The 23,461-nt window shown below is 40.2% G+C and overlaps 1 protein-coding gene across 2 annotated transcripts in view; it reads left to right on the plus strand.

The window, feature by feature from the left end:
- NSF (N-ethylmaleimide sensitive factor, vesicle fusing ATPase) overlaps positions 1 to 23,461 on the plus strand; it is a 138,899-nt gene that overhangs the window by 100,537 nt on the left and 14,901 nt on the right. For both annotated transcript variants that reach the window (XM_039250659.1, XM_039250660.1), the window contains exons 16-17: positions 9,050 to 9,116; positions 11,107 to 11,186. In XM_039250659.1, coding sequence (XP_039106590.1) covers positions 9,050 to 9,116; positions 11,107 to 11,186 — 147 coding nt within the window. The remainder of the gene's footprint in view (positions 1 to 9,049; positions 9,117 to 11,106; positions 11,187 to 23,461) is intronic.

Here is a 23,461-nt window from a genome sequence, read left to right on the forward strand (position 1 = left end):
ATATTTTTTGCCGGGGCTCCTACCTAGCTCAGTTGGTGGGTCATGCAACTCTTGATCTTGGAGTTGTGAGTTCGAGCCCCACATTGGGTATAGAGATTACTTAAAAATAAAACCTTTAAAAAAATTAAACTTTTTTTTGCCAATTTGAGAGGTAAAATTTTAAATTTTTATTTAAAATTATTTCTTCACGGACACCTGGTTGACTCAGTCGGTTGAGCATCCAATTCTTAATTTCGGCTCAGGTCATAGTCTTACAGTTCCTGAGCTTGAACCCCCGTATCAGGCTCTGCCCTGACAACCCGGAGCCTGTTTGGGATTCTTTCTATCCCTCTCTCTACGCCCTTCCCCCACCCATGCCTGCACATGTGTATGTACATGTGTGTGCACACACTCTCTCAAAAATAAATATTTTAAAAAATGATTTCTTCAGCTATATTTTAATGACTAAGTACTCAAGTTAAAAGATTTTTTATGTTTTGTAATGTAGTTTATGTAACTAAAAAATATAACTTCATATAATTTAACATGTTAATTTTTGTTAAAGAAAGTTAATCCAACTAGCTAATTCATAGAATATCGTTATATACCATTTATTGCTTAAACCGAGAGTTAAGAGTTTTTGTTAGTAGAGAGGCTCGTTTTAATGAGTATCTTAGAGATTTCATTGTAATTAAGCTATTGCTTCTTGTTCACCTATGGAGTGAGCGAAAATACGTGATAGTTTATTCTCAGTTAATTTAAAGTTTACCTTGTACTTCTCTTAATTTGCTTAATTTGTCCTTTCTCTGTGGACAAAGTCCTCAACGCTGCCATTATCCCCACATTCGGGGGCGAGGATACACAAGTTCCATCAAGTATTTGAAGGATTCACAGATCTTCTCCCCATTTTATGTTTGTGTCCCAACTCCATTCTGTTTTTAAATTTCTGTTCCTTTATCCATTTTGCATCTATATTTTTAAAACAATCTGTTTTACTATTTCTATTAGTGCCATTAAATGAATGAAAGAACAAAACAATCGAGTTTGATTTAACTATCTACCTAATCTTGATGCTTTCCGAGTACACAATCAGTACAGAGATGAAATAGAACATTCCAATGTGACTAAATTGTTTGAGCAAAATGAAGTAGGGGTATCAGTGATTTATAAAACCATACCCATTCATGATACAGTCTTGTTTATAAAGAACTGAAAATTAATGGAAGAAATTTTCCTTTCCTAGCTTGGCAAGAAGGAAATAATCTTCTTTGAATATCGTCCTGTAAATCCCACTGCAAATTGTAGTCCGTACAGAACAGAATCATGGTGCCTAATCCTCCTCTTTTCATGGTTTAGTCCATACAAAGAGCAGAGCTGGAAATTGGATCTTTTGACAGCAGTTACTAAGCAACAGAATTTGGATGTTTTTGGCTAACATCCTAATATATCATGTAGCTGATTTGCCGAAGTTTGTACACGTATTAACTGTGAGAAGTGGGTACTCCGGAAGTGACTGCTGGTCCCTGGACGGCTGGGGGCGGGCACATATTGTTGTTTTAATACACTTTTTCTGTGGACGTTCATATCTCTTTGGCACACAAAGGAGGACAGTGCAGATCTTTAGTAGAACTTCCAGACCTTGTGACTTTTTACATTATTAAGAATACCCCGCTCTGTGGTTTGTGTTATGTGAAAAATGTAAGAATTTTTCCTGAAAAGCAGGGAGAACAAATGAGGGATTTTAAGGTCATTCCAGGAAGCTTTAGTGCTTTGCCAAAAGTTGAGGTCCACTTCCTGAGGCAGTTTCATTAGAAGACAGCTAATGTTTGCTTGGTCTACTCCCAGGTTATTTTTAGAAACTAGAGATTATTACTGATAGCACCGATTTGAATTTGCTCATTTACGTTTTTATATGCTACCAAATATGATTAGGGTATGCTTTCAACTAATTGCTGACAGATTTACTACATTAAAGATTCTATGTCATCAGACTCCTACTGTCATCAGATTCCTTCTAGCTAGGTGCTTCACGCCAGCCACTTCAGAATTGAGATGAACTCTTTTAGCCCCAGAAGAACCAGAGAATTTGGCTTCACTTACCTCAGAGCACTAATGAGGTTATAGAAAATGGAGGACGGAATCCACTTAGAACACGCTTTGCTGTGGTTTGTGATTCTGAAAGGCTGGGATTAACATGGAGCTAATGCTGGCATGTCCCCATTTGTATTCATGTAGACTCCCGGGTCTGCAGCTGCTGCCCCTGCCCTGCACACAGGTGCCTCCCGGCTTGTCTGTGGGTTCCAGGAGTGGGCTCTGTGCCTGGAGAGCTGGCAGTATCCTTGAGGACCATAATCAGACCTGCCCCAGCCCCTTGGTGGCAGGAGCCCCACGCCTCCTTTTCCTGTGTGCTTGCACGGCACATCCAGCATGTTCTTGCCTTCAGCCCAGGTTCTTCCTACCTCAGTGTGTCTCCCATGACCCACTGCCTACCTGGCACACAAGAGAGGTGGTACCAAAGAATAGAAACAGACTGTGGGGTTCGGTTTTCTAGAGAAACTGCACATCTTCTAGAATAGACCTGTCATTATGTCCGTGTTGACTGATGCCACTCTTTACGCACTTTTTCATTCTTCAACAATCCTTCCAATTCTTTTTCTTTAGCCTTCTCTTTCAGACTTATCAGACTCTTATGCTATATATACTGATAATGTTACCTGCTGGCATATGCTGATACTATATGCTGATAATTTTATACTGATAAGTTTCCCATAGGAAACTTCCTGATAAAACTAGGATGACCAGACATTCCAATTTGCTTTGAGCAATCCTGGTTTTCACCTGTTATTCCAGCATGATTATTAACAGCCCCTACTTTCAGGTGTCCTGGTTTGCATGATAACTGCTAATCTGATCCCCAACTATCTTATGTCTCCAATAAAATGTAGCTTGAGCATCATACATACTTTCATCTTACTGAAAGAGAAGATCTGATTTAAATGAATTTTTAAAAAGACTTTGGGAGAGGCCCCTGGCTGGCTCAGTTGGTAGAGCATGTGGCTCTTGATCTCAGGGTTGTAAGTTCAAGTCCCATGGTGGGTGTAGAGATTACTTAAAAATAGAAATCTTTAAAACAAGCAAACAAGGAGTCTTTGAGAATAACTACTAGCCCAGCTTCAGCCCACCTGCCTCACTGTTGTTTGGCATCATTTGATGTGGACTGTCGCTGCATGCCTGCTGTGTGCCCGCTGTGTGCCCGCTGTGTGTCGTTAGTAATGGTATGTTTGGCACTTCATTTGTCGTGCTCTAGCTGGGGCAGTTTGTACATTTTTTTAAATGTATCTTTCTTTCTGGTATCACTCCTCCGTTTTGGATTTATCTACCTAAAGTTGTGGTAGAACTTCCCAGCTTACTCTGTAAATACCTCACTTAGTTTTTCATCTGGCAGCTAATTGCTTGTACTTGCCAGTCAAATCTGAGTGTCTTCTTAGTGAACATTGTGCTGAGGCCTGGGCCAGGGAGCTTAGACTAGAAGGGGCTGAGGACACTAGGCCAAAAACAGGGATCTGGGGGAAGAGTGGTGACCTTATATTACACTAGTAAAGAATTACGTGTGTAAGAAGTGAAAGGGGTGTGTGTATTTAAATTAGAGCAGAGATGCTACCCAAGGGAGTTTCAGTTGACCTGTCAGCTGAAACTGGTCAAGTTACAACTGGAATTGCACAGCCTTTGTCATGGTAGCAGGTTGTTAAGAGAGCTGTGAGCTCGCTCCTCATGATAGTAATTAGTACATTAAGAGCTGTCTGTAAAAAAAAACAAAAAACAAAAAAACAAACAAAAAAAACCCTACATTAAATGACTGCTGTAGGTACTTTCCTTCTAAAATCTTCTAGGTAAATCATGCAGTCAACTGTGAAGTGATTTGTAATGCTTTGTGAACACAGTATCTGAGATAAATTGGTGAGACAGCATACCAATTTATCATCAGTTTTGACCCCAGCAATGTCCTGAATAAGATTTCTGTAGCGGTATAAGCTCTCTGCAGTTGTTGAGAAGGGAGAAGGGCTGATTCAGGAAAAAGGTAGTACTGCAGATAGCCAGCCCACCATGTCCCCGGGCCCCGTGGCTCTAATCCACAATATTACAGCCTGACAGGCAGAATTATATGATGGCTTCAGAGCCTTTAGTAGAATTCTGAAAAATGATTTGAAGAGCAAGCATTATTTTCAGGGACTCCTTGAAATCACCAGAGTTTATAGGGCACCACACTGGCTGCTATATTGGGTCTGATCTTCAAAAAAATAGCAAAGAACCACTATGGAATTGCTTCTAAACTTTTCTACTGTCTTGAATTCACCACTCAAAGCTAAAGGAGGCCATCATTATATATAGAGGCTGAAATAAATGTCTTATTACTCTTCCCTTTGGGGAGGGTGCAGGGAGAGGTGAGGGGCTTCTGTTCTTCTTATTTAAAAAAATTTTTTTTAATGTTTATTTATTTTTGAGAGAGAGAGAGAGAGAGAGAGAGAGAGAGACAGAGCATGAATGGGGGAGGGGCAGAGAGAGAGGGAGGCATAGAATCTGAAGCAGGCTCCAGGCTCCGAGCTGCCAGCACAAAGCCTGACTCAGAGCTCGAACTCAGAAACTGTGAGATTGTGACCTGAGCCAAAGTCGATGCTTAACCCACTGAGCCACCCACGTGCCCCTCTTTCCCTGCTCTTTACATGTACTCATGATCCATCCCCAAATGAGCGTCTCCTCTGTTCTCAATTTTAGTAGCCAAACCAGAAAGAACCCTCAACTCCAGTTTCTTCCTCAGTACCACACCCATTCATCACCAGGTCTTTTCAGTTCTGCCTCCTAAATATCTCTAGAATCCATCCCCTTATAGAATACCCCCCTCCCACTTCCAGACCACCATTACCTTTCACCTGGAATTCTACAGTACTAAACAATGATTACTCCCTTCTGATGTTTTCTGTACATCAGGCAGAAAAATGTTTCTTAATCATAAGCCTGACATGTTAGTCCATTATTTAAAATCCTTTAGTGGCTTTTTCTTGCCTTTGCAGTAAAATTTCAACACATATGAGATTTGTAAAGCACTCCACATCCAGGTTCTTTCGGCACCTCTTCTGCTTCAACTCTCACCAGCCATTTCCCCACACATACCACACCAACATCTCTTCATTTTAATTCTTTATTTTTAATATATTTTTATTTTATTTTTGAGAGAGAGACAGAGACAGAGTATGGGTGAGGAAGGGGCAGAGACACAGAGAGGGAGACACAGAATCTGAAGCAGACTCCAGGCCCTGAGCTGTCAGCAGAGAGCCAGATGTGGGGCTCGAACTCGGGAACAACAGGATCATGACCTAGGCTGAAATCAGACACTTAACTGAGTCACCCAGGTGCCCCTCTTCATTTTAATTCTTACTGAGTGTGTGTCGGTTCCTGCAGTGCTTCTGAATTTTCCCACTCTCAGCCTCCTAACACTCAGTACGCTCTTCTTGGAACAGTTTCTTTCCCATTTTCCACTGGTTGTTTATCCTTCAGGCCTCAGCTTAAATGTCACTTCCTAAATTTAGGACACCGTCGTCGACTCCATAATCCTTTGTCGGTTAGGATAGGCTAAGTTATGCTGCAATACTGAGCAACCCTCAAATCTCTGTGGCTTAACATAACACAGTTTATTTCTTGTTCATACTACATGCCCATCATGGCTCAGAGCTCAGAGGGGGAACTCAGAGGGGAAGTTTCTCAGAGACTCAAACCAACATGAAATAGAGGCTCCATTTCACATGTGATATCATGATAGCCAAGGCCACATAAAAGGAATATGGTGAATCCTGCAGTAGCTCTTCGAGCTCCTTTCAGAAAGTGATATATTTCCAGTCACATTTCATTAACCAGCACAAGCTCCATAGTCATCCCTGACTCAAGAGGGGGTGGGGAGCTATGATCCGACCCCATGCCAGCATGTGTGTGGGTATCCCTAATGACTGCCACCACACTTTTTCTCTACACGCCATCGCATCTTGTATTTACTCCAGCATAGTCGTGTCATGCTTCATTGTGGTTACGTGGACCTGCTTCCCCCATTCCGGTTTTTATGGAGGTAGGACCATATTTGTCCTATTCATTACTCTCTCCATTGCCTTCATTAATACTTGACACATAACAGGAATTCATTGAATTCAATTATTGAATGAATGAATAGACCAACACTCCAAGAGTTGATACTTAACCCATTATTCTTTGACCTCTGCCATTTCTCCTTGAAGATATCATCCCTTCCCATGGTTTCAGCAATCACTGAATGTCCTGAGGATAAGCTCATACCCTGACTTCAATCATACATCTCCAACCACTTGTTGATATTTCTGCTTGAATTTAAAATGCAGATTTGTTCTTATAGTAAATATTTATTGATTACTTCCTGGTAACCCATTATATTAAGTGATGTGAGGATACAGAGGTAATTAAGACACAACTTGCCTTCAAAGGACTTATAGTCTAGTATAATACAAGGAAGAATACAATGAACCCTTAATATTTGCACAATATACAAAATGCTGTGCCAGAGCAGAACAGAGACAAGTGACTTATGACAAGATGGAGTTAGAACTTGCATTGTTTGAACCACTGAACCCACTGGGCAAGTATAAATACCATTCTGTGCCAGGTCCTAGAGACAACATGAATACAGTTTTTATCCACCTCACAATCCACTGGGGAGATAGATAGCTGAGGATGCAAGAGTAAATGGGATTTTAACATAGTGTGGGAGAGTGAGTGAGGGGAAAAGGGGATGGTGCAAGGGAGAGCAAGCAACAGAGGCATTCTTTCACACGTGCAAGCAGGAAACACTTATTAAGCACCACTGAGGTGTCAGACATTGAAAACCCAATACTGAGGAAGACAGTTCCTACCTTAAAGAACAGATAGTGTGTTGGCAGGAACTTACTATCTACATTGTCCACATGAGTTGATTTCTTTTGCTATGGTTTTTGTTTTGCATCTTTGAGGGTGACTTTTGAGCATAAAAATGACCATGTATAGCTAATTTGAGGTTTAAAGAATGAAAAGTTGGGGTTGCCTGGGTGGCTTAGTTGGTTAAGCATTGAACTCTTGATTTTGACTCAGGTCATGATCTCACAGTTTGTGAGTTCTAGCCCCACGTTGGGCTCTGTGCTGGCAGCACGGAGCCTGCTTGGGATTCCTTCCCTGTCTCTCTGCCCCTCTCCTGCTCACTCTCTAAATAAACAAACAAACTAACTAACTTTAAAAAAATGAAAAATCAACATACTAAAATTTTGTAATTTACAACCTAGTTTTTCAACACAAAAGAAAACATTTTTTTTAATGTTTATTTATTTTTGAGAGACAGAGAGAGACCCAGCACAAGTCAGGAAGGACCAGAGAGAGAGGGAGACACAGTCCAAAGCAGGCTCCCAGGCTCTAAGTTGTCAGCACAGAGTCTGATGTGGGGCTCAAACCCACAGACCATGAGATCATGACCTGAGTTGGATGTTTAACTGACTGAGCCACCCAGTCTCCCTGAAAACAAACTTTAAAAAAAGTCCAGTTACATCTTTTATTCTATTTGTAAGCCTAATGAAATTTAGAAATTTCTTTAAAGTGGACTTTTACAACTTAATTAAATTTCTTTAAATATTTTAAACTATACTCTTTTAAAGTATTTTATTTTTTAAAAAAAAGTATTTTATTTTCTCTTTGAAGTGTGTCAGTTGTTTGTCTAACAAAACATTGAGTTTCAAAGTCACTGTAATTATATTTATTTAATGATAAAAAGTATGGTGAACCTTAGATTATCTTTACTATATGTAAGGCTATTTAAGTTATCCTTTAGCTGCAGTGTAAAGTTTATCAAAATGAATTATCCAGTTGCATATTTTAAATTGAACTAGCAAGGCTCGTCTATTAATCTTGATACGGTAAATTTCCTTAACTGTTACAAACACCTTAGAGACCAAGGATACATAAGTTGTCTTTAAACTTAATATGAAAAATATTAATACTGAAGGTTTTGATTTACTTTATTTCTATACCTAATACTTAATTATCTATGGTTAAAAAAATAACCACCAAGGAATATTATGCCACCCCAAGCAAGATGGGTGGAGGGGTGGTTACCATCTTGGTGCACTGAGATTACTTATCAACCAGAAAGAGCGGGCTGGGATGCAGGAATTAATTCTTACAGATGACATCCATGAGATGCCCTGAACCCCAATTATAGTCACTAGATAGGAACCCCTACATTTACGAAAAGGCTGGTCTCAAGACCTTGGGCACTTCCATTCAACTTTTGCATAAATTAAATCTTTTGTCTGGCTTGAAATTGCTACATCCTTGTCAGGATATAACAGCTTCCTTGACTGCTTGCTTTAATTTGCATTTCTTTCACTGTCTTAAGACCGTGTACTATTATCTTTTGTCTGGCTCTAAAGCTACATCTACCTGATCCTATATAACCAACTTTAACTCTTCTGTAAACCTTTTGACCATTATGGTCTGATTTGAGTGAACAGAATTCTTTCAGTGTTATTCTTGTTTAGCCAGGGCCACGGTTCTTATAGATAATAAAATGACATCTAGCTTTATCCTACACATCCCTTGTGGCTCTGTCTAGCTCTTGAGTCACAACACTGAAGTCACACTCCTGACATAGGAGAGCCATTGTGATGATTTGATGAGCTTTGTCAGTTGACTAATGACCTGCGGTCCTTAGCATGCCCAGGTGTGACACATCCAGCCTGTGGGGCTGAGAACAGCATCACCCTCCTCCTGGCTCAGCTGTGATCCGGTTGTGTCATCTTGAGCAAGTCATTTAACTGCTTTGGGCCTCAATTTCCTCATTTTTAAATGGCAAGAACCCTTAGTTCTAAAATCCTATTATCTGTTAAATCCTAACGTAGTAGAGTCTGAAATATTGCTGTTATACTGTGCTTTGTTTAGGCATTGCTCAAGAATTAACTAAATTTTATCTTCTTGGAAATTGTCATAATTATGGAGAGCAGTGAGATAATTTGGTTTTGCTTTCTTCCAGATCTTTGATGATGCGTACAAATCCCAGCTTAGTTGTGTGGTTGTAGATGACATTGAGAGACTGCTTGGTGAGTTGCATAACTTCTGCCACTGTACTGTCTTTGCCACATTACACTAATGTCTCACAAATTACAAGAGAAAAATAACGGGTATTTGTAAACCAAAGGGCAATAGAAATACTTTTCTTTATCTTACAAGGAACCGTTCTTATATACGAAGTCAGTGATGGTATTCATGTTAAATATGCCCTGTGACCGTAACTCCATTGTCAACTGCTTTCCCGTAAGGGCCCATACCTCATATTATTTTGTTTCTTCCACAGAGTTCCCTGCCCATAATAAGTGATTAGTAATTTTCACTGATGGATATATTTGCTGTTTAGTGCCTCTGAGTTGCCCGTACCCCAGAGTTTCCCCTTAGGAACTTTGACAGAACTCAGGGAAGACGGGCATATGAATGGAGTGAAACAACACTTGGGGAGAAGCTGTGAGTGCCCGGTACCCCAGTTTCTGTTCTTATAAGACAGAGACAGTGGTCCCTTCCTCACTCATCCCACAGAGTGATCATGAAGACAAAAATGGGATAAATATGTTGAAAACATTCTGAAAGTTAAAAATGCCGTACATTAATTGTTAAAAATATTGAGTAAACAACTCCTTTGCTTAAACGCACTGCTACAGGATACAAAAATGAATAAGACAGTCCCTGCACACAGTTCATAATGTGTAATCCCCCAGTAAATGCCAGAAAAGTTGTTGTTACTTACATTTTATTTCATTGCAAAAATTAGATAAATCTGGAATAAGTGCATTATAACAAGCACTCGAGATGCCGCGATGACCGTACTGAAATTGAACCCACACGTTGACTTCATAAACTTCTGAAGGTGCTACCAGCACCTGAGGAATCTCTTCTAAGCTGTCCCAAATGGGGTAGTAATGATTTCAGCTTAACTCTACTTACCCCGTTTTCCTCACAATTTTCAGACTTGCTTTAGTCCTCCGTTACTTATTTTCTTGTTTTTTAAGGCAATGTTTGTTATAAAGCAAAGACATACCTTTATATATAAAGGTGTATCTGAGGTTTTCTTGATTTGATAGTTTTATCTAGTGGCCTGGGGTTTTGGTCTGCTATTTCTGATACATTTCAGCCCAGTTTATAGGATTATTTCTTTAAAAGCTTTTAAGCACAAACTCATAGCTCTGTGTAAATTCCTTTATCTAAACACAATTGAGATGTGTGGTCATAGCAACACTACTATGTCAGGAATGTGTGCCCTCTGAGTATATTTTCACTTGTATGAATAGTTATTATCTGTACTTGTTTGTTCATTTATTTGACAAGTAAGCTGAGCCCTTACTACTGGGCTAAAATTAGTAGAGTCCAAAAAATAAGATGCTGTTGTTATACCATATATTGGGAAAAACTAATGCAAAGTAGAATGTGCCATATGTTCTGGATATTCAGAAAAGGGAAAGATCACTTTTGACTCCAGAGGTCTGATGCCTGAAGGTAGTTCTAAGCCCAACGCCGAGAGAGCTGAGGAGGTAGCATTCATGCTGAAGCTTGAAGGATTAGTAGAGGTTTAACAGAAAGTTTTAGAAAGTTCGCTCTTCTTTCACCTCTGAGGACCAGTCTTAGTGGCTCTACCATCATTTCAGTCACAACCCCCCCCCCCTCATATTCTGGTATGATTTGTTGCCTGTGAGCTTACTGCACTGCTGTGGTTTGCAGTAATTTCCTAGAAATGCTTCGTAAATATATCTGGGGTTTTTTTCTTCTCCCTTAAAAAAAAGTCTCTGAATATTATAAAAAAAAATATCTGCCTGAACTCAAAGTGGATATTTTAGAAGCTTTTTAAAAAGTTTACAGACGAGAGCTCTTATATAATGTTTTTAAGCATTTAAGTTATTGGAGGGTTTTTTTCCCCCTATTTGTCACTAGTTCTATGACAGTTACTTAGGACTATGTTTATTCTTGATGCAGAAAAATCTGAGTGTTTGGAATATGTGCATATATGTATTAAATCCCTAAAACATAGCAATATTTCTCTTCCAGATTATGTCCCCATTGGCCCCCGGTTTTCTAATCTGGTATTACAGGCTCTTCTTGTGTTGCTGAAAAAGGCACCTCCTCAGGTAAAAATAATATAAGGGGCATTTTCACGGAATTTTTCCAGTAAACCGCATGTAATGGTGCAAAGGAGCTGCTAAATCAGCAAGTGATCATAAACAGAAAATTCTGCTGTTGAGGGGCTTTTGCAAAGTCGTGAGGTCTGGCCTTCTGTTTTAAGGTAAATGATTTTCTTAACAGAGAAGCGCCCTTTTCTGAAGATCTCAAAATCCTCGTTTCGATTAGTGTTCTGTTCTTGTTGTTCTATAAATTCCTCACCACGTTACACATCCCCACCCGCCTCTCTCTCCCGTGAAAGACCATGATATTCACATAGGAGGGATTAAATACATGTTCCCATTTGTTCCATTTATCATTTCCTAGGTTTTCTTAAGAATTTGTATTTGGGAAAACTTATTTCCTGTAAGCAGATATTTCTTCTTCTTTTCTTTTTAAAAATTTTCACAGGTAAGCTTGAATTGTTTCTCTTGTAAGTCATGTGGCACTTTTGAGCAGGGAGTTGGTAGCCAGGATCTTTGTTCATGTGGTTGCATGTTTACTGATGCGGCTATTGGAGACTGGTGGTTTTGATAGCTTAACACATTTAAGAGTAACCTATAAGGGTTGGTTAAATATGTTAATCATGTAGAGGCTGCCAGAGCATGTTTGGCTATGACACAAGACACAAATTCTCTTGACTGATTCTGTATACTGTAACCTTGAAGAAATGTCAGACAAAGGCAGATACAAATGGGTTAAGCAGAAAGTTGAAAAACACCTTAATATCTGTATGGGAATCTGGTATTTGAAGTTAGAGATATTAATTAAGCTATATGGAAAATATTTAATGTTAAGTTGGTGAATCTGCTTTTTAATTTAAGTTAAAAGTGTGTGTGTGTGTGTGTGTGTGTGTGTGTGTGTGTTAGAACCAAAAGTGATGGACTTGTCTTGATTTTCTAAGATTTTTTGTTTTTTTTTGTACTTCTATAATAGTTAAAGGAAACAGGTACAACGACCTTGAAAATTTACTGCATGCATGCACTGTAAGGATTTTTAAAGCATTTTTCTATAAACTATCATTCCCAGTAATTGCAGTTTTAGCTCATACTAAAGTTAGAGAAATGAGTGTATTTTTCCCTTCTCTGATTCCTTCAATACGTGTATAAATCGATATAACTAAAATTGCTGACAAACGATATAGCCCCAAATCCCTGTATGTATCATCTACAAAAAGAATCCTTTCTTAGGAAATAGTGTTTTAAAATTTATTGGATTGAGAGACTCTCTAGGCATTTAAATTTGTATCTTACTTTAGCTAAGAAGAAGTTATGCTAAACTCATTTAGGAGAAAGAGAATAATTTCTTAGTGATATTTTTTAAACTGCTTGTCCTTTACACTGTTAAATACATTCATTTAAACAGAGAGACATCCCCTAGTTGAGAATACAAATTCTTGTTTGTAATCCAAAATAGATACTAATAGAAATAAAATAGAACATAAAAAAAAAGACAGCACTTTGATTAAAGACTTAGGAAGAACTTTCCATTTTGTAAAAATAATTGTAAAATTCTTGAGGAAAGGAACATTATCTAATGTTTTTAAATCTTAAAACATCTGGCATAGGTTTATACTGATGTACTTCATGAATAACTTATTCAACAAAAAATATAGATAGCTTGTTTTTAACTTTTTTTAAAGTTTACTTATTTTGAGAGAGAGAAAGAGAGCAAAGGAGAGAGATAGGGAGAGAGAGAATTCCAAGCAGACTCCACACTGTCAGTGCAGAGCCCAATGCAGGACTCAAACTCATGAACTGTGAGATCGTGACGTAAGCCAAAATCAAGAGTTGTATGCTCAACTGACTGAGCTACCCTTGTGCCCCTAGATAACTTAACTTCTAAAGGTAGTTTTTGAGTGTACCCTCATTTTGGTGGGCTTAAGTATTTTGTACTGTAATTTATTGTCAAGATATGATTAAAATGAAAACATTCAAAAATAAATAAATTTCAAATGACCAGTAAGCACACGAAAAGATACTCAACATCATTAGCCATCAGGGAAAAGCAAATCAAAGCCTCAGTGAGATACCGCCTCATACCTACCAGGATGGCTACATCCACAAAGTCAGATAACAAGTGTAGCTGTGCATTTGGAGAAATTAGAACCCTTACACACTGCTGAGAGGAGTATAAAAATTGTGCAGCCTTTAGGTCTAGCAGTTCCTCAAAAGGTTAGAGATAAAGTTACCATAAAACCCAACAATTTAGATACATACCCCAAAGAAATGAAATTATATGTCCACACAAAAGCTTGTAGATTTGCTCATAGCAACGTTATTCATAATAGTCGAAAAGTGGACACAACCTAGATGTTCACAACTAAAATGTGGTATATGGTACATGCATACCGTGGAATATCATTCAGCAGTAAAAAGGAATGACGTCCTGACACATGCTACGCCGTGGATGAACCTTGGAAACATGCTCACCTAAAGAGACCAGTCACAAAAGACCACATATTGTTTGACTCCATCTGTATGAAATGTCCAGAATTGGCTAATCTATAGACTCAGAAAGTAGACTCACAGTTGCCTAGGACTGAATGGGGTGGAGAGGGAGAATGCGAGGTGACTGCCAGTGGGTACGGGGTTTCTTAGGTGTTTCACATGTTCTAAAATTGATCACGGTGTTGGCTACACACATCTGCAAAAAAACTAAAAACCATTGAATTGTACACTTTACATCAGTGAATTGTGTGTTATGTGACTTACATCTCAATAAAACAGGCACTTAAAAAAAAGTGGTTGCAGAAGCTACTTAATTGACGAAAGGAGGGTTATGAGGGAGCTAGAAGCAAGAAGTGAGCATCCAAGGTACATGGTCCAGCATGGGAGAAGCCTTGGAAACAGGGATTGGATCATCAAAAAGGGATGTAGAACACATGTCTCTAAGGACCAGAAAAGAGAGGGATAGGAATGTGCACGAAGTCAAAGGTAGATCTGGCTGCCTTCGTGATTGGAGATGGCAGGGATTCTCCTAAGGAGTACCAACCCGTCACGAATCGGAATTGGGTGACTCTAACCTGCACTGCTAAATGATGGCCTGCTGCACAAGTGAGCCAGCGGCAGAAGTTCATGTTTCCAGTACGTCTAGTTGGCATATATTTGACAAAATGAAAATATACTTTCTCTGTACCACCTTGCTTTTTAAATCAGTTTCTAGTCTCTCAGGAGAATAAGGGGAAAATTTCAGGCTGATCTGGCGTCGAGAAGATTTGTCTTTCTAAAGCGGAAGCATTCACTTCACCGGACCGTTACCCACGTAGGTTTTTCAGATGTTTTCAAATAAATATTAAAAGTGCATGAATCTAAGGATTGCAGAGCTGCCGAGGGTGTAGGGTGGTAGAAAACTTACTTGTATCACTATCAAAACAGAAAAGTCAAAGGCTTTTTTCTTTAAAAAGAGGAACTTTACATGTATACAATATAGTAATCATATCAGCCACCGAATTCTTAATATCGCATTTGTTGTGATTCCAGCTCTCACGTAGAAAAATTATGTGTGCATGTGTGCACATGCTCAAATAAAAGAATCGCTTCGGGGGCACTATGTTGTTATGTATCAGGATATTCTCTTTTCTCCTCCTCCCCTCCCCCACACCCCTCCTCGTTGTAAATTGGCTTATTAAAACTGGTTCACAAGCCTTCTTTTTTCCCCTTTGTGATTGCTTTGGTCTTGGATTTTCAGTGCAGGACTAAAAATTCAAGTCAGATTTCAGTTACTAGGATAATTTTCTTTGAATTTTAAATTTTTCTAGGAAAATGCATAGATTTTTAATGAACCCGGTATTCAGTGGGTTCGCTTTAAATTTAGCTGGAGAGTTAATTTCATGATTGATTTATTAGCCCTTTGAAAGTATAAAAAAGTGGTATCTGTGGCTCACGAAGACTGAAAAACATCATCACATTTTGTTTAGCATCTTTTTAAAACCAATTAAAAGCTTTTCTAAAATGGATTGAACAGGAGAAAATAAAACATGTTCCCTAGGTCTTTATTTCAATCAAGTTTCCCTGTGTTGTGCAGGAGAAGAGATCGAGGGGGGGTAGAAGGCTGAAAAGGGCTGTCCCAGCGGGGAGCCACGCCGGAGAAAAGCGCGGCTCTGAGAACTCCGGGGCCGCGGCTCAGAAAGCCCGGGCCGGCTTCATCTACATGCAGAGTCACACCAGGCATGGGCGCGCTCCCCGCAGCACAGAGGCCTCGCATGTGCTTCCCTGCTGATTCCTGTGAAAAGCTAACAATTGGCTCGGAGGGTAAAAGACCACTGCAGTTCACCCTCCCCGAGCTGGATGTACAATTTGTCCAGTGTTAGGAAATGTCCGGCTTAGCAGTGAGAGGCTCGAAGACACCCCTCCTTCCAGTGAGATTCCTAAAGCCGGCTCTTTTACTCAGTGACACTGGGGCTCTTTTCAGGTCCGGCGGATTTATGGAAGTGGAGGGGAATGTGCTTTTCAAGATCAGGGGGATGAAAAGCCTGAGTCTTAATGTCGAGGAAGAAGCAGTCGGAAAGCCGCGAGGCCAGGTAGATCTTCCCGCAGCCTGCAGCACCGACGGCTCTATTATTTCCCTCACAGATCTCTTCTGGCACCTTTTTTTCTTTTCGGGAGACAAAATAAAGTCCCTGCAGAGGAACTCCTCCAGCCGTAAAATGACAGGACTTCCCAGTTTCCTCAAGTGCGGGAGTAGTTAAGCCCATTAACCTGACCGCCTCAATGCTCAGTTTACTTGACGCTTTGGGAGAATCGGTTTGGAAGACGGCATCTGTGGCTGCCAGAATGGCCTAGTAATTTACGGAGAACCATTCCTTCTTGAGTTCCAGTGCTTCCCGACCTTTTCTGTGCAACAGCCTAGAGAAATACGGCAGCATCTGTGGTGGCACATGGGTCAGCGGATGCAGCCACCCTCGGCTGGCCAGAGGCGCAGCCACCCAGGGGGCACCCAGCCTTCCCCAGGGCTGACCAGAATTGGTATCTTAGTCCACCTATAGCCCATTTGCAGCATACCAGTTCGGTGGAAAACTCTTTGGAAACTGAACTCCTATAAAGGAAGATCACTTCAAATTCATAGCAATATCATCGAAGGAAAATTCAGACCTAATGGTTGTTATTAGACTTTTAGTTAAAATATAAAGTTGTTGAAGGGAAAAAATAACTGCCTCACTACTCTGGCACCTGGGGATATTACCTAATAAGAAGGAAGGAGGATTTAGAGCCGGGATAGGCATCACGTGTAAACCAGTAAGAAACTGGAGAGCTGCTGGTGGGAATCCGAGCAGGCATATTTGTGTGTTCCAGGGATTTCATTTTGACATCACCGGTCTCTAGACACGATTGCTTTTCGTGTGATCCTTACACGGCATCTGAGTGTAGTCTTACTTCAGAGATGTTATAAGGGAGTCTTGGTAACATTAAGCAACTCTTCAGGCTTTGGGTTTCTTCAGCGAAATAAGCAGATAATGGAAGAGACTCCAAATGGTGCAGGCCTAAACATGAGTATCTCCCCATCTATCTGTTCAAAATTAACTCTGGCTAATGACTACAATATGACTCAATAAGATGTATAACCACTTTAGGAAAGAGGTGTAGTCATTTTGCCAGACACATTAATTGTAATCACCGACATGGTAACTTGTGCTTTGGACTTCTTCGTTGAAGAAAAGCTGGATGGTGGTGGACAATTTAGTGGCCCAGTTTTTCCATTTATTAAGTCAGTGATATTAGATGGTTACCATATTTTATAAAATTGTCTTTTCTTTGCTTAATATAGTAGCTTGTCTCACAAGGTTCTATGTACATCAAAGATACATATAGCACATATATATGTAGCCTGATTTTAAATACATAAATAATAGTGAAAGACATTTGGTAATTTTATAAAGCATCATTACAGATACATGCTGAAAAAAAACATGTTTTCAGGGGCGCCTGGCTGGCTCAGTCCCTAGAGCATTCGAGTCTTGATCTCAGGGTCATGGGTTCAGCCCCACATTGGGTGTGGAACCTACTTAAAAATAAGTCAGATCAATGTAATAAATAAACTAAAACAGACACATTAAAAGTCATGTTTTTCAAAATAGGGATTTTGTTTTGGTTTGGTTTTTGGTAGAGCACACCTATGATAGGTATTAATGAATACAAAAATTATAAGAATTATATATATGGCATTTTCAACTACATTAAATATCTCAAGTTAAGTCATCAGCTAATGGTGCTGAGACAATAGCCTCTCACAGCCAGAATGTCTTCACGTCTAGCCCCGTTGCCTTAAATATAGTATAGTGACATGATGTCGGTGTTAGGAAAGTGTTGATTTTAGTACTATAGTATTCCACGGTGCCATGAATCTTGTTACGTCGATCCCCTCTGCAGAACTTCCTCTTTGTATTGGAGTCAGAAGACCTAAGTTTGAGTCTTAGCTCAGGCAACTTTGAACTAGTCCCTTAATATCTTTGTTTATTTCTTTATCTGTAAAATGGAGGTAATTCTCCCTGCTTTTTAGGGAGGGCCAGCTAATATACAGTATAATGTCTAGTGATGTCCTCTGTAAACCTGTGGACTGCACAGATAGAAGGTATTAATGCTTTATTATAAAAAGTAATAGAGTTACTGAAAAGTAGGAATGTATTGTTGGCTGCAGAGCATGCCATTTGTAAAGAATTGACTTACAGAGTCTTATCCTAATATCTTCAAAAAGAGAATGGATGTCTGTTTTGAATATGCCCACTAGTTGGGGCTTAGGGGTTGACATCTCAGATACTATTTGTTCCTGTTTTGTTGTTTCAAAGTTCTTAAGAGTGTCTAGTATTAAGACTGTTGTATGGAACTAGAAATAGATCTTCCGGGGTTTTTTTTTTGGTCTTGTTTTGTTTTGTTTTAAGAATAGAGGTGCCTTTAGATAGTCCACGGAATCTTTTTAGCTTGTAAGACAGGAAAACTAAAGAATGCAGCTGTTCTCTGTAGCAGATTTTCATGGAGGGTGAGTTCAGAGTTTCAGCTTGGGAGTGTCCAGGCACAGCTTGCCTCATGTGCAATACTGGGTAAAAAACAAGTACACCCTGCTTCCCTATCTCCCATTTGCTGGAGTTTAGAAGCTTCCTGAATGCTCTGGTCTGAGAATTAGAGATCCCTGTTATAAAAGGAAGAATGAAATAGAGACAAGAATGCCAGGGCTCAGTGGAAAGGAGTGGACTGAGGACTGTGGCTTCTGGCCATTGTGAGGTCCCGGCAGACACTTCCTATTACATTTATCCTCAGCCTCCAAGGACTGGCCCACATACTGGCTCTTTCCCTGCAGCCTCCTGTTGCTTGTGACTAAAGCTCCCTTTTCTCCCAACTCAGGGTGGAACAGAACAGTGTTTCATAGAGTCTCTCCTACCTTCTTGTCGCTAAAACAAGCACACAGGTCTTTGGGGATTTCCCAGGGCTTTCTACTGCCTGGCATAGCAACTATTGGGTGAGAAGAGCCACTAAGAGGAACCTTACAAAAGGTCCAGAACAATCCATCAATATTCCTGATAGTTATGGAGATGTAGATGGAACGAGGTCTTGATCTTTTTAAATCACTCCTTGGTCTATAACCACTTCATCTTGACAGCGCTCCGTACACCTCACACTGGGGAATGGAGAGAGTGCTCCCACAGGAAAGGCCCCAGACAACCCGCCTTCGCTTTCTTCCCCTCCCTCCCTTCCTTCCTCCCTTCCTTCCTTCCTTCCGTTCATTAACCTAGTTAGGCTATGTGGATGACAATATTTACTGAATGGGTATTTTGAAGGTGGTGGGTCTTAACTACACACACACCTGGCATTGGCAGTGTAAATAAGGGCACAGGAGTTAGAATTCAAAAACATGAATTAGAACCCAGTCGCTTCTGAGCCTCAATTTTCACTTTTCTAGAATTGGAGCAATAATAATACTGAAGATGAGAATGTGAGAATGAAATAAGGTAAATGTTTATTGTCATTCTCTGTAAACTGCAAAAGCACAACTCAACTGTTTATTATTCACCTCAAAGAAAACTCTGACCCTGTCTTTCCTCATACAAAAAATACATAAAACCAACAAAGCAACCAACCCTTATCAAAGGAGCTCAACTCCATGTGGCTGCTGCCGAAGAAACCATCCCTGGAAATGCCGGCAAGAAAGAGCTTAGCAGCTTTCTTGGCCCCTCACTGCCCACCATCTTGCTCCTGTAGCCCCTCCCTGCTTAGCCAGCCCTGGAGCGAGCGGAAGAAGGGGGCCAGTTTCCAGAATAAGAGGAGCAATAATGGGAAGGGAGGACAGGGAGAAACACCAAGTGACAGCAGTCAAATGGAAAACTCTGGCCACCCAGCTAGTGACCCACTATCTATATTAACTGGGCTTATGTCAGAAACTTCCTACATAACTATCAAATCACCTTTTACTTGATCCTCAAGTACTCTCCAAGTGTGATTTCAGTCATAAAGGAGAAAGGACTGGGGGCGGGCTGCCGGAATTGTTATTGTGATTGCCTTTGTATCAGCGGCCCCTCAACTTTCTGAACGCATACCCCTACCCGCCAAAATAGCATTTGAGTTCATCCTTCCAATATTTTAATACATCTCTTATTCTGTAAGATGATGTTCATTTTAAAACATACACCAAAAGGGTAATTTTTAAAACAATGTAATCAAAAATAAAAATAAAGGAAGTTCTGTTATTTTTCCATCTTAAAGGCACCCACTCTATCTTAAATGATAGGATTTTAGGTGAAATTTTTCTGCTTTATTTCCCGTATTATAAAATTTTGACACTACGCATTTATTACTTTATAATCAGGAAAAAAGAAAAACTTAACATGTATTCTCATTTTCATTTTTAACTAGCAGCATGTAACTGTCACAACTCTTTAATTCCAATCTTTCCAACTGATGTGCCATTTAACACTTAATGAATGTATCATTGTCTCTAAGCTTGTCTACATGTAAATTTTTTGTTAACCTTGTTTTTTCTTTTAAGGCTGGTTTAAGGTCTGGTGTGTAAGACGCCGTGTCCCTGAGAGGACAAGTGTGACAGTGCCTCATGGCTCTCACAGTTGACCTCGGACACCCACCTGGCATATCGCTCAGTGTTGTGCTTCCAGTCAGCGCTTATGATGCAGGAATGCCAGTGTGACCGAGGTTGACTAAGACACAGATGGTGACAGTTGTATTACGTTCCATGGAAGGGAGATGGGAAGGTTTTTTTCCATCCAAAAGTATTTCTTTCGACATGCAAGGTCTGAAGTATTACTTTACAGAATGTATGCTTTCACTAGGATGTGCATTTAATAAACACTTGCTCCACCCTGTAGAAATACAAGGATGAGTGAGCCACTGTACCTGCCCTCAAGGAGCTTATAATCCAGGACCGTTCAGTCGTGCAGTTTTGTGTACAAGGTTGAGCAACACTCGAGGGTTAACAGTCAGCCCACATTGTGCTCACCAAGCCGTCCACCTTGGTGTGGGGCTGCATCTGCCCTGAGTAGGGTTGGTGGATTTAGTAGAGAAGAGTAAAGGACGTCCAGGTGAATTTGAATTTCCGAACGATATCATATGATTTTTCAGTATATCTCATGCGGTGTTTGGGGCATACTCGGGGCTTCATCTGGCAGCCTTAACACCAAGAGTTACTCATACAGGGTGCTGGGGCTTTGGGGGATGGGCCTGGGGTTGCTGCATGCTTCTTCCTAGTTCATCCCCCTAGGAGGGCTACTCTTTTTCTAACCGAGGCTAACTGGTGTCCCTGCCCGTATCCAGTGAGGGAGAACGATGTGTACACATGATGTATCTAGTTAATGTTTATAAGTTATGTGGATTCCAGTGGAATATAAAGGAAAGCACAGTCCATTTTCCTGAGAGAGTCTGCAAATGTTTCACAAATAGTTCTTGATCTTGGTCTTGAAAGATGAATAGAAGGGAGATTTATCAGGACCACTATGCCTTGCTAAGGAATTCCAGCTCTGAAGTGATGGGGAGACACAGTGAAGGATGTGTCTATGCAAGAATTAGCAAATTTTTATTATTTACACACTAACTGACACTTGGAAATTTAAGGATATGTTTTGTGTACAGTTACTTATCTCAGGCTTCATATACCATATTCAGTTTCACTGGAGAGAGAAAGAGGAATTCAGAAGAAATCAAAAGCTTTAATTTTTTTCCAAATGACTAAAGCCTGACTTCTGTAAATATCGATTGTTATTATACTTTCACCTTTTTTAAAAAGTTTATTTATTTTGAGAGAGAAAGAGCATGCGAGCAAGGGTGGTTAAGAGGGGAGGGGGAGAATCCCAAGCAGGCTCCGCACTGTCAGTGAGAGATCACGTCCTGAGCCAAAATCAAGAATTAGATGCTTAACCAACCAAGCCACCCAGGTACCCCACTTTAGCCTTTTTTAAGAAAAAAAAAAAAATTGTTACATGCATGTTTGGTGTCTGAAGCAAAGTATAATAAACACTATGTTTAAAAATGAGGGTCATCATTACAAATCATAATCACATGAGTCAGTAATATGAATAACAGCAAGAACTGTTGGGATGTACAAGACTCTGCCCACATAGTCATTAAATAGGTCCAGTCTACCTTGTTTTATTTTATTTTTTTTGTACCTTTCCTTGTTCTTGATGGTTTTACTGTTCACTGTTTCTAAATCCCATTGAATTATGTCAGGCGCCCTGCCTCTGATGGTTCCCACTTTCCTAATTTGCTGCTTCTGGTCAGCTGTGCACTAAAAAAAGGCAGCCACGAAAACTCATGAGCTGTTTTATAAAGTAAGAGTAACCAGGCCGCAAGAGCTGAAGGAGCTCTCCTGTGAGCATACCTGGGCCCCTTCCTCCATTAAAAAAATTTAGAATTTTATTTCCAACTGCTGGTATTAAAAACATTTTATTGGGGTGCCTGGCTGGCTCAGTTGGTAGAGCATGAGACTCTTGAGTTCAGGGTTGTGAGTTTCAGCCCCATGTTGGATGTAGAGATTACTTAAAAATAAAATCCTAAAAAAAACCTTTTTTTTCTTTGACCTGAAAGTTCTTTGTTTTCTTCTAATTAAAAAAAAAAAAAATTGAATATTTCTGTGGGCCCTTCAAAGTTTTATGGGCCCCGGGGGCGCCTGGGTGGGTTAGTCGGTTAAGCGTCCGACTTTCGCTTAGGTCATGATCTCGCGGTTCGTGGGTTCGAGCCCCGAGTCGGGCTCTGTGCTGACTGCCAGCTCAGAGCCTGGAGCCTGTTTCAGAGTCTGTGACTCCTTCTCTCTCTGACCCTCTCCTGCTCACGCTGTCTCTCTCTCTCTCTCCTAGAAATAAATAAAACATTAAAAAAAAAAAAGTTTTATGGGCCCCGGCTGCTGTGCCCACTTGCCTAGTGGATGAAGTGGCACTAGCGACACATAGTCACTTGAACCTCACTTTGTATTGTTTTCTTTTGGTCCTAGAAGCTAGAGGATTTTTGCTTATTTCTTGGATAGCTGAAATTGCTTAGCAGATTGGCCTCCAGAGAAGCGAGGTGTTGATACTGGGCATACCGGCCCCTGCTCTGAAAGGCTGTGGCCTCCGGGAGTACGGTTAAGTGAGGGTGGAGTGTGTCAAGAAAGCAAGTTTTGAAATGTCTTGGACATAAGAGTTCATTACAAACTGGCGGAAAACGCTGGAAAGAATTTTAATAAAGAGGAAGATTGAGGGTGAAAATTAGAGATGGAAATTAAATGAAAAGGAAGGGGGTGCCTGGCTGGCTCGGTTGGTAGAGTGTGCAACTCTTGATCTCAGAGTTGTGGGTTCAAGCCCCACATTGCATGTAGAAGTTACTTCAAAAAAATGAAATCTTAAAAAAAAATGAGAAGGAAGAAAATTGACCTGATTAGAGCACTGAGGTCATTTTAGGGCATATCCAACTAAAAGTCGAGACAGGAAGGGAAATTTTCTGTGGGTGCAAGGCTGAGGAGTTTGAATTTGCTAATTAATCAGTGATCACCTTAGTTCAATTTCTTTTTCTTTTTTTAACTTCTTTATTTTGAGAGAGTGTGTATGTGCAGGCAGGGGAGGGGCAGAGAGGGAAGCAAGACAGAGAATCCCAAGCTCCACACTCAGTGCAGAGCCTGATGCAGGGCTCAGCCTCACCACCATGAGATTATGACCTGAGCCAAAATCAAGAGCTGGTCACTTAACTGACCGAGCCACCCAGGCGCCCCTTAGTTCAGTTTCTTTTTTTTTTTTTTTTTTTTTAAATGTTTTTTATTTATTTCTAGGAGAGAG

Source organism: Hyaena hyaena, unplaced genomic scaffold, assembly GCF_003009895.1.
Source record: "Hyaena hyaena isolate Hyena2069 unplaced genomic scaffold, ASM300989v1 scaffold_378, whole genome shotgun sequence".
NCBI classification, from domain to species: domain Eukaryota; kingdom Metazoa; phylum Chordata; class Mammalia; order Carnivora; family Hyaenidae; genus Hyaena; species Hyaena hyaena.